Here is an 11,311-nt window from a genome sequence, read left to right on the forward strand (position 1 = left end):
GTGGGGCCGGCTGGTTTGCCCTGAAGGGTGTCCTGGATCAGGGTGGGGGTCCCTGCTGGGGTGCCTGGCCAGTCTGGGTAAGGGGCTGAGTGCTGTTTTCAGGCTGGGGGTGACTGAAGCTCCCGACTGCTTCTTTTTTTTCTTTTTCTTTTTATTCTGGGCCAGCTTTAGCTTTGAGGCTTGGCTCCAGCTCTTAGGCCTCCGTGGCTAAAAGTAGGTTTCTGGCCTTTGCTTACAGTGTTGTGAATCTTCTGGCTGAAGTCCGACGGTATTTGTTACAGAATTTCTTAAACTGCCCACTCAGAGGCCTGCAGCCGCAGGCGGAGAACGTTGGTTTCCTCCAACGTTCCTCCAACACTGAGGCAAGCAAGCCTCATGTTAGTTTCAAGCTGCCTGGCTGCCGGCCGCCATCTTGGCTGGAAGTTAATTTGCATATCTCGCTGATTAGCCAATGGGAAGGGTAGTGGTCGTACGCCAATTACCATGCTTCTCTTTTATTAGATAAGGATCTTTATCATAGTCTCAGTAGTTTACCTATATATTACTGAGTTTTAGAGACATTCAAAAAACAAAGTATTATTAAAAACTGTTTTGCAATTACTCACCACATTATAATAGCTTTTGTTAATGGCAGTTGTATCAAATCCTTTGGGAGGGCTCTTCAATGTTCCAGATTTGGGAGACACAGGCTTTTCTGAAATAAAAATGTAATGTAGTTTTATTGATCAAAACTAGAGACAACCAAATGCACCAGCCCCCACATAGCCAAACATGAATGGTACAGCAACGGTACAGCAACCTCAATTGAAATAAACCAAAAAGAACCTAACGGGTTTGGCTCAGTGGATAGAGTGTCAGCCTGCAGACTCAAGGGTCTCAGGTTCAATTCTGGTCAAGGGCATGTACCTTGGTTGAGGGCACATCCCCAGTATGGGTTGTGCAGGAGGCAGCTGATCGATGTTTCTCTCTCATTGATGTTTCTGACTCTCTATTCCTCTCCCTTCCTCTCTGTAAAAAATCAGTAAAATATATATATATTTTTTAAAAAGAAATAAACCAAAAAGGGGACGCTGAACAGAAGGCCTGCGCACCTCCAGGGGGCACCATAGTGCCTGCATCTCTTCATGCTCAACAACCTGACGTCAGAGAGCTGAGTAAAGGTAAACTATTACCCATGCAGAATTAGAGAAAATGTTGGCAAATATTTCACAAAATTAAAGCATCAAGACCCACAGTCTAGACCAGTGGTTCTCAACCTGTGGGTTGCGACCCCTTTGGCGGTCGAACGACCCTTTCACAGGAGTTGCCTAAGACCATCCTGCATATCAGATATTTGCATTACGATTCATAACAGTAGCAACATTACAGTTATGAAGTAGCAACGAAAATAATTTTATGGTTGGGTCACAACATGAGGAACTGTATTTAAAGGGCCAGAAGGTTGAGAACCACTGGTCTAAACTATATTTCAGGGATTCTGATCACTCAGAACACAAAAGTCTCTCTTAACAATATGGTCTGGCTCAAGGTGATAGACAAAAGAGAAGGAAGGCCACCCAAATGGAGGGAAAAAACAACAGAAAAAACCACACTGCCTTAAGAACTTCCACACAAGTGACAACAATGAAAGCCGTTATGAATGCTGCAAGGATTCAAATATTTTTAAACTGCATGGCTTTTATTCAACATCCATTCAAGAGAAATTAAGCACAATTGGTACTGAAGAAGTGCTTTCAGATAACATGGCTTTCAGAATGTGTGTGTGTGTGTGTGTGTGTGTGTGTCTGTCACTGGTTCTACGAGGAGAGAGGTGTGTCATATCTAACACTAGTTCTATGTGTGGGTTTGTCTATCACTGGTTCTATGGGGTGGGTGTGTCTGATAGCTAAAATGTGATACAATCCACTATTACTGAGGGGTAGGGAAATGCTGAGAACATAATTTAGTGCTACCTTTCCAGCGGCCAACTAAAGAAACGAGTTTTCCCTTTCCTTACAATAACACTGAAAACAACAGAATTTAAACACAGATGTGCTAAAAGAAAAAGAGAGTAGGGACTCCCTAGGAGATGAAAAACAGCAATGACAGGAAGAAGTCTGGGGGGGGTGGAGGGGTGAGGAAGGGTAGCTCCAGGGGCTGAGGTGCAACCAATGCAGGAATAAGATAGCCCCGGTGCAACCTGAGCAGAGTAAAATGGGGTGGATCTCTTGGTGACCTGCATGATTGATGAAAAGAAGCCTAGAAGCTTCTAATCAAGCCTCTTCTCTGCTGGTCCAGAAGAACAGCAAGGAAGTGTGCTGGCTATTCAGGGATCAAAACCCAGAGCCTGACCCTGCCAAAGTGTATCGCAAATCTACACAAAGCTCCTGCAGGACCACCAGGATTTGCCTGGTGCGAGAAAACCTCTGGGAGCCCCTGAGGAAGCAAATGTTACTCCTCTCTGCAGGAATACTTCTGCAACCCAGAGTATAAAGATATCCCACCCAACCACCACCCATTCCACACCAAAGAAGGGTGAGGGCTAGAGAAAACACATTTCCAGCAATGCAAAAAAAAAAATACACAAGGTTCCGTGTTACCTTTGTTTCTTTCTCTGCACAGAAAATATTTATATCAAACACTGTTTTTTCACAGTTAAATTAATAACTGTGTCCAACAGCTTGCACTTTATGTCACTTTTTGATGTCAAAAATAAACAGAAAATATTAAGAATGACAAACTTAGGAAGTGGTAGTGTGACTGCTTATTAAAGATCTGTGGATCAGCAAATGACAGTCACACATTTAATTAAGCTCTCACATCGCTGCCAAACATAGGTTATTACTCATCATCTCAAGCTAACCAGCACCTAAGGTAAGTTGGCGTTTTTTTTTCAAGAGAGCCTTTACTGTACATATAATGAGCTTTCGAGAAATGGAAGAAATTAATGTATTGGAAAAAAAGTTGGTGAATGTTTATGCACACATGGAACTGTACTTGTGAGGATAGAGAATATGATTTGTTCACCCCACCATCTTAGCCCTCAATGGGATTCTCTTTTCAACTGCACGCACCTCATCCCACTGCCCACTAATGACTGAGAGCCTCCATGTTTACTTAATAACAGCAGCAACCAATGTCACTCATGCCCAGAACCAGCCCTGTTGCTTCTCTTTCCTTCCATCTCCTTTGAATTTAAAAATTCTCTGTTTGTGTGTATAAAATGCAGTAGATATCCATGTGTTTTATATATTTAAAAAAATGTGTATAGAAAATAAACGCTAAGTATACATTCAGGAAAAATACACAGTGCATTTGCAGCAAGCATTAGAAACATCTTTATGCAGACTCTTTGAGATATTTGTCTTTAAAGAGGAACAATTTCAAAAAGAAACCACAAATAGGTTAAAGGTACAAATACATGAAACTTGACCAGACACTGCCATCTCTCACCACCAGAGGGCAAACAATCACGGCTCCTTATACTTCCCCAAGAGGTCCAAGAGAGAAATTGGACATGCTTCAGAACTTACCTGGACATACACAGCCCAAAAGGTATCACTCACTTAAAGGTAAACCTCGGTTTTGTTTATTCAATAAAATATTTTTAAATCAAATCAAAAGAAAAATTCACAACTTAAAGCAAGTCAGTGTTTTTGTTTCATAAGAAAATGATCCTAACAAGATCTCCAGTTAGAGCCCTGACTGGTTTGGCTCAGTGGATAGGGCATCGGCCTGCGGACTCAAGGGTCCCAGGTTCGATTCCAGTCAAGGGCATGTACCGTGGTTGTGGGTGCGTTCCCAGTGGGGAGTCTGCAAGAGGCAGCTGATCGATGTTTCTCTCTCATCGATGTTTCTAACTCTCTATCCCTCTCCCTTCCTCTCTGTAAAAAATCAATAAAATATATTTAAAAAAAAAAAAAAGATCTCCAGTTAGAGGAATCTATATTTAAGACCTGGCACACTTTGCTTACAGAAAATGAAGCATTAAATACACTGTAAGTTACAATGCTTACATTATACACACTTAAAAAAAAATTCCATTCCAAAAATCAAAAAGCCACATAAATTACTGAAAAGATGCAATACTGACATGTTAAATGATCCAAGCACTTTATTCTTAACAGTTATAAAGTGGTATGGTAAAATATTTGCTTTTACTTATTTCTCTCTCAGAAGCCAACATTTAAAATCAGATGGGGGTAACTTTATTTTTAATATACTCACGTAATTTGAAAACACTAGGGAGGAGAAGTTATTCCCAAAAGATATTATCCCTTTGGTTCAACTGTCACATAACAGAGCGGTCGCCAGCCTTTCGGACCTCACAGACCACCAGTTGGCAACCGCTGACATAAAGAATTATTAGCATAACAGGTTGCCAGTATGAACCACATTACTTTTTATACCTTAAAAAATAAACAGAACATAAATATTTCTAAAGTTACTTGCATATGCAAACTAGGGAGTCCAGGTGACAGCCACCAAGAGCTCTTGACCCACAAATGCAGTTACATACACCTGTTTGAGGGTCTCTCTCTCTCTCTCTCTCTCTCTCTCCCCACCCCCCACCTCCTGCCTCCCTCCTCCCACCACACACACACAAACCCAAGGTTAAGATAAGATGAGAATTTCAGGCAGAACAAAGTGCTGCAGTCACTCCTGCCATAAACAAACACTTAAAAATATGTAATGGCTGGTTCCTCTTAGGGCTGCATCTGTGAAACCAACTACCTAAACCTTAAATAACAGTTTGAACTGCATGGATCCACTTTCCTGTGGATTTTTTTTCAATAAATACTGTAAATATATATTTACTTAATAACATTTTCTTTTCTCTACCTTACTTTATACATATAATATCTGTGTTAATTGACTGCTTAGGTTATCAGTAAGGCTTCCTCACTTGGATTTTCAGCTAAGCAGAAGCTGGTCCCCCTAACCCCCATGTTGTTCAAGGGTGAATTGTATTACCAAGAGATGATATTAATGACATTCAAATAAATTTGAAAACAACTCCCAGAAGTCACCTGAAGAGAACTTTGAGACTCACTCAAACTCTATCTTTCCTAATTTGCAAAGATTAACTTTGAAAACTCCATGAGGAGAAATACCTCCAAAGTACAAATTCATTCATTTGTATTTTTACTATCATACCAGAATTCCCATTGAAATGAGTCATTCACAGCAGAATTCAAGAAAGCCCAGATTCAGCAAACATCTACCCAATCAGTGGGCTCCACTCCTGATGATGTACTCATTACCAGCTCTGTGACCTCCTAATAGCATGCCCTACCAGCTCTGTGACCTCCTGGGTGTGCCCATTACCAGCTCTGTGCCTCCTGATGCAGTCCCTATTACCAACTCTGTGCATCCTGATGGTGTGCCCATTACCAGCATTGTGCCCTCCTGATGGTGCCCATTACCAGCTCTGTGACCAACCTCATCCTCACTGTAAAGGGAAAGCCCATCATCCCTCTCCCTCCTTGACTCCAGCATCCTCCTGGAAAAGGCCCAAGTGCTGTTCTCTCGTCCCCAGGAGAAAAATGAATCACGGGAATGTGAGACTAGCCAAGGAGCTGCTCTCAGATCCAGGGCTCAGCCTGCCCCAGCTCTCAAGCTCAAGGGCCAGTGCTATGGCTGTCCAGCTGTCCCATGGACTGACCAGGTCCAAACAAGTTACAGACTAAGTCACATTTCCCAACAGCTGTGTCTATTAGGTCAAAATGGCATTTCATCCTGATCAACCTGATACCATTACTCCACTCTCAGCTGGATCTACACTTGAATAGATTAAAAGAATATTATTTATTTGTGCCATATGCCCTGAATATCCCAGCAACACTTGTCTTCTGGGGTTGTGGTGAAGATTGAATGAGGTCACAAATAAAAAGCACTTTATACAATAACCAGAACATAATAAGCAACCACAAAATCTTGACTATTGTTAATTTTATTATAATAATGATGAAAAATACTGCTTATTATCAACAAGCACAGAAAAATAGCAGCAATGAGATACTACTTCACACCCATTAGGATGGCTATTATAAAAAAAAAAGTGCTAGCAAGAATGTGGAGAAATTAGAACCCTTTTGTATTGCTGGTGGGACTGTAAAATGATACACCTGCTGTGGAAATAGCATGGTTGCTCCTCAAAATTTAACACAGAATTACCGTATGAGCCACAATTCCACCCCTAGGTATATACCCAAGAGAACTGAAAGCAAGGACTTACACAGATACCTGTGTTCATAGCAACATTATTCATAACAGCCAATAGGTGAAAACCCAAATGTCCAGCAACAGATGAAAAGATAAACAAAATGTGGTTGTGAAACAGAAAATATATATATTTGTCTCTGCCTCCAGTTTGTGGCACAAAGCTAAAACCCATGTAATTTCCTTAAGTGATAAGAGCACTAGGAGCATCTTTTGTTCTACTGAGATGACTCTCTGGGTCAGCTCCCAGATGGGGGCTGGTCACCAAAAAGACCCAGCCATGATTAGAAATCAGCTTGGAATTTTTAGCCCTACCCCTATCTCAAGGAAGGGGAGAGGGGCTGGAGATTTGAGCTAATGACCAATGATGCCTATGTGATGAAGCCTCCATAGAAACCCCAATAGTATGAGATTCAGAAAGCTTGCAGGTTAGTGAACACATCTACATTCTGGAAGGGTGGTACCCCCTAACTCCACAAGGACAGAAGGTTCTGGGTGCAGGAACCTTCAGGACCTCATCCTATGTGACTCTTCATCTGTATCCATTATTATATAACACATCAGGAAATGTAACTAGTTAGCATTTCCCCCGAGTTCTGTAAGTCATTCTAGCAAAATATCAAACCTAAGGAGGGGGTCATGGGAACCTTGATTTATTGCCTGTTGGTCAGAAGTCATTATACCCCCAATGTGGGGGTACAGTAAAAAATTACTTCCCATAAAACAAAAAATAGGGAAGAATTTCAATACTCAGCCCAAGGTCATTTACACAAGTTCAACTAAATAAAAGCACATAGTGTATATACATATATATATATTGAGCACATTCATTTCTTTCTGTTCCTTCTCACCTAAAGGAAAAGCATCAGTCCATTCTGCCAATACTCCACTTACCACTGGGCTTGATCTCTCGGACGTAGTTGCTGGGGAACCAGCCAGTCCTGCCGTTGTGTGTGCCCTCCCACCAGCCCCCTTCCTCCACTCGAGTGACATGGATGACATCTCCTTTCGTAAAGGAAAGCTCATCTTCATTTGTCTGTTGGAAGTTAAACTTTGCTCTTACTACCAGTTGATTGTTGCTATTATCGGTCATGTCCTAAAAAAGAGAAAAGGGAAGAAAAATGTCATGAAGTATAGTCTAAGTCAGTGATGGTGAACCTATGACATGTGTGTCAGAGGTGACACGCGAACTCATTTTTTTGGTTGCTTTTTCTTTGTTAAATGGCATTTAAATATATAAAATAAATATCAAAAATATAAATCTTTGTTTTACTATTGTTGCAAATATCAAAAAATTTCTATATGTGACGCAGCACCAGAGTTAAGTTAGGGTTTTTCAAAATGCTGACACACCGAGCTCAAAAGGTTCACCATCACTGGTCTAAGTCATTATGGAATAATTATATATTTTACTATCATAAATGTAGTACGATTACCCTAAACAGCAGAGGAAGGTTTGAGAAATTTAAGTTTCCTATCTCCCACAGTGCATCTTGACCACCTTACCACCCCACTTCCAGTCCAGGAGGAAATTCTCTTAATGGCCTGAAAGGTCTTATTCCTGTCACTGTTATGTCTACATATACACATTTTCACATACATGTTTATGGTCTTACTAGGAGGCCAGTGCACGATTCAAAATCGCACGGCGCTGCCCACTCCCTCTCCGGCCCTTGAAGCAGCCAGAGCCGCTGCTAATCAAGCCTTCCCCCAGCGCAGGCACTCGGAGGCCCCTGCCGGCCTGCCCCCAATGCTGCATGCACAACCTCCTCCTATCTGGTCGACCCATTATGGCGTCTCGGTTAATTAGCATATTTCTCTATTATATGTATAGATAGATAGATATTATACATACTTCTCTACAATTTACAAAAAGTTAATACACTGTAGTCATTTTTTCAGTACTTATAGTTACTTTAATCTTAACTAGCTTTATGACTATGCTATTAATTACTTAATCAATTCTCTATTACTGGATTTAAGGCTATTTCTAGTATTTTTCTATTGCAAAACAAGGCTGGATTAAAATTATAGGCACTTCTATCTTTGAACATCTGTAAATAAATCTATTATGTTAAACTCAGGTCTCAGAACATGTATGACATTTCCAATTTTAGTACCTATTTATAAATCACCACCCAAAAACATTTTACAAACTTACACAAGCTACATTCCAACCAACAGTATCTAACCAATACTGAACATTGTCAAGTATTTTTATTCTTGCCAACTGATGGGAAGATATGGTACCTCATTTTAGTTTGCATTTTTCTCAGAAATTAAGCATATTTACAGATCTCTCAAGTGTGGGAAGACAAAGGGAGACTGACTAGAGTTTCTTTTTATCGCCATCTATATCCTAGAGTGGGTGTCAGAGGAGCTTACAACCCAGACACACCATAAGAGCAAATAAGGACAAATAAAATCATGCCCTCCTGGCCCAAGGAGCAGCAAAGGAGCAGCAGGCAGGCACTGACAGTGGGTACAGGTATTCAGCCTGCACCTGGGGGTCCACGGAGACTGAGTAGAACATCCCACACCCCACAGAGAGCATCAGTACTCCACCTTCGTAGGTGATATTAGCAAAAATCAGATAGGGATTCCCAGCCTCCACCCAAACCAGGTGGTAGCAGGCTACCACATCATTAAATATCCTAAAATATTTGATTCTTATTTATCTATTTAGCTATTATATACTATAAATATAATATTATAAATATTTATATATTATATTACATATTAACTATTATGCATTATAAATATCTAACAAGGCATCCTCCCCTGCTCCCCTGCACTCCACCTAGCCCCAGGGGACCACCCAGACCTAGAATCTCCTCACATTCCATCCAGCCTCAGGAGAGGACTAAGGCAAACTAAGCTGTCACTGGAACCTATAGCCTACCAACCTAGGCCAGGACCACTCACTAAACCCAATCAGGGCCGAAGGCTGCTAAGATACAAGATTTAAGTAGGATCCAGCATCTCCTACTTAATACACTCTCCGAAGTCTCCAGGATACAATAAAAAACAACTCATTCCAAGAACATGTAAAATCACAGCTTAAATGAGAAAAGACATTGATAGCAACAACAAGATGAAGCAGATGCTGGGATCATCAGAAAAAGTTTTCATCATCAAAAGTCCTCAAAAAGCAATTACAAATTCTCTCAATCCAATATAACAAAAGCCTACCTGGCATCATGCGCAACGTCGCCAGAAGATGATCAGCAGGGGACGGCAGTTGTGGGTGATCAGGCCAACAAGCGAGGGCAGTTGGGGCGATCAGGCCAGCAGGGGAGGGCAGTTGGGGGTGAATAGGCCGGCAGGGGAGCAGTTAGGTGTCAATCAGGCCAGCAGGGGAGCAGTTAGGCATCAATCAGACCAGCAGGGGAGCAGTTAGGGGCCATCAGGCCAGCAGGGGAGCGGTTAGGGGCAATCGGGCTGGCAGGCAGAAGAGTTTAGGGGCAATCAGGCAGGCAGGCAGGCAAGCAGTTAGGAGCCAGCAGTCCTGGATTGTGAGCTGGATGTCCAACTGCCAGCAGTTAAACATCCCCCAAGCGGTCCCAGATTGGAAAGGGTACAGGCTGGGCTGAGGGACACGCACCCCCATGCACAAATTTCATGTACCGGGCCTCTAATACAGAATAAAATAGAAAACCTCAGAAAAGAAACAGAACTTATAAAATTTACTCAAACTGACAGTGAAAAAAGAAAAAAGAGGAGAGCTCCAGGAACTTGTGGAAAATAACAAAGATCTGAGACTGGTACCATCAGAGTCTTAGAGGGAAAAGAGAACAGCGCTGAGAAGTGGTGTAAGAAGTATGGTTGAAAGTGTCCCAAATTTGGCAGAAGAATCATATATAGATTCAAGAAGCTGAGTGAACCAACACAACAGGATCAGCCTAAAGAAATCCAGACCAAGTCATATCATAATTAAACTTTTAGAAAACTAAAGACAGAAAAAAAATCTTAGTACAGGATAAAAAAAGACATCTGTAGATATGCAAGATCTCAAAAACTTAACTTCCCATACACCCTTTCTCAAGAAGGTAGTGAAAGATGTGCTCCTTCAAAACGGGGGAATTATCCAAGAAAAAATGATGGTGGGGAGAAAGTGGTAAAGATGACTCAGGTCACAAGGAGTCTGCAGAACGATGATGTAAAAAACCTCAGACAGGGCAGCTGGCAACAGCCTGGCTGATAACCAAGAAACTTGGTGGGCCAGAAGATTTCAAGTTCCTTAGGAAGAGGAAAGTGAAAAATCCTAACGTCTTAATGTACAAGAAGAGATTATTAGAAAAAGGCAAAAGACTAGGATTGCAACCTGCAAAAGGTACTCAAGAGAACTAAATAAATAGGCAACAATTATTCAGTCCAGAAAACAAAGTGTTGTCATGCAAGGAAGAAGAGTCACAGCACAGATCATGGCTCCATTATGAGTCTGAGTCTCATAATGTTATATTAAACACTGACCCAACAGAAGCCGACTCATGAGGAAGAAGAGCTGGCAACCATTGATGCAGGTAAGGAGCTCAGAGGCAGTGGAAGAGCCCTAATCCCCTCTTACACTGTGGGAAATCCACATTGATAACTCTTCCTTCCAATTTAAAAAAAAAATCAAGCTTATGTAGATATTTCATTTAAAGACACACAGGCAAATACATAAAGAATCAAAGGGAAAAATGGAAAGTTGTCTCTACTGATTTTTTTCCTAATACCAAATCTTGGAGAATTAATTGCCTGCCTCTTTAAATGAAGTACATGTATCACTAAACAAAAAGATACAAAAGATAAAGCACAAACACAGTGTTAAGGCAAATCTTCAAGAGGAGCTGAAAGAATTCCTAAAATATTTAATTCTTATTTATCTATATAAATTTTAACTATTATCCTATATAATAAAGAGCTAATATGCAAATGGGCACCCTGCCCTCACACCGTCACACTGTAACAACTCACTCAACACTGGGGAGAGAAGTTCCATTGGGAATTTGACCAGGGGGCTGGGGCAGGGTCGACCAGGCAACCGCCCACAGCCCCTCCCCCCAGCCAGCCCTGCCCCTGATCAGCACTGGGTGGGCCAGCCCGACCCCACCCATGCATGAATTTG

General features: G+C 41.5%; 1 protein-coding gene across 7 annotated transcripts in view; it reads right to left on the reverse strand.

Annotated features, from left to right (window-relative positions):
- Window positions 1–11,311, reverse strand: part of ARHGEF7 (Rho guanine nucleotide exchange factor 7) — an 80,397-nt gene that overhangs the window by 58,038 nt on the left and 11,048 nt on the right. For all 7 annotated transcript variants that reach the window (XM_006770685.2, XM_006770682.2, XM_006770687.2 and 4 more), the window contains exons 4-5: window positions 7,096–7,297; window positions 606–694 (exon numbers count right to left, since the gene is read on the reverse strand). In XM_006770685.2, coding sequence (XP_006770748.1) covers window positions 606–694; window positions 7,096–7,297 — 291 coding nt within the window. The remainder of the gene's footprint in view (window positions 1–605; window positions 695–7,095; window positions 7,298–11,311) is intronic.

Source organism: Myotis davidii, unplaced genomic scaffold (genome assembly GCF_000327345.1).
Source record: "Myotis davidii unplaced genomic scaffold, ASM32734v1 scaffold242, whole genome shotgun sequence".
Lineage (NCBI taxonomy): Eukaryota > Metazoa > Chordata > Mammalia > Chiroptera > Vespertilionidae > Myotis > Myotis davidii.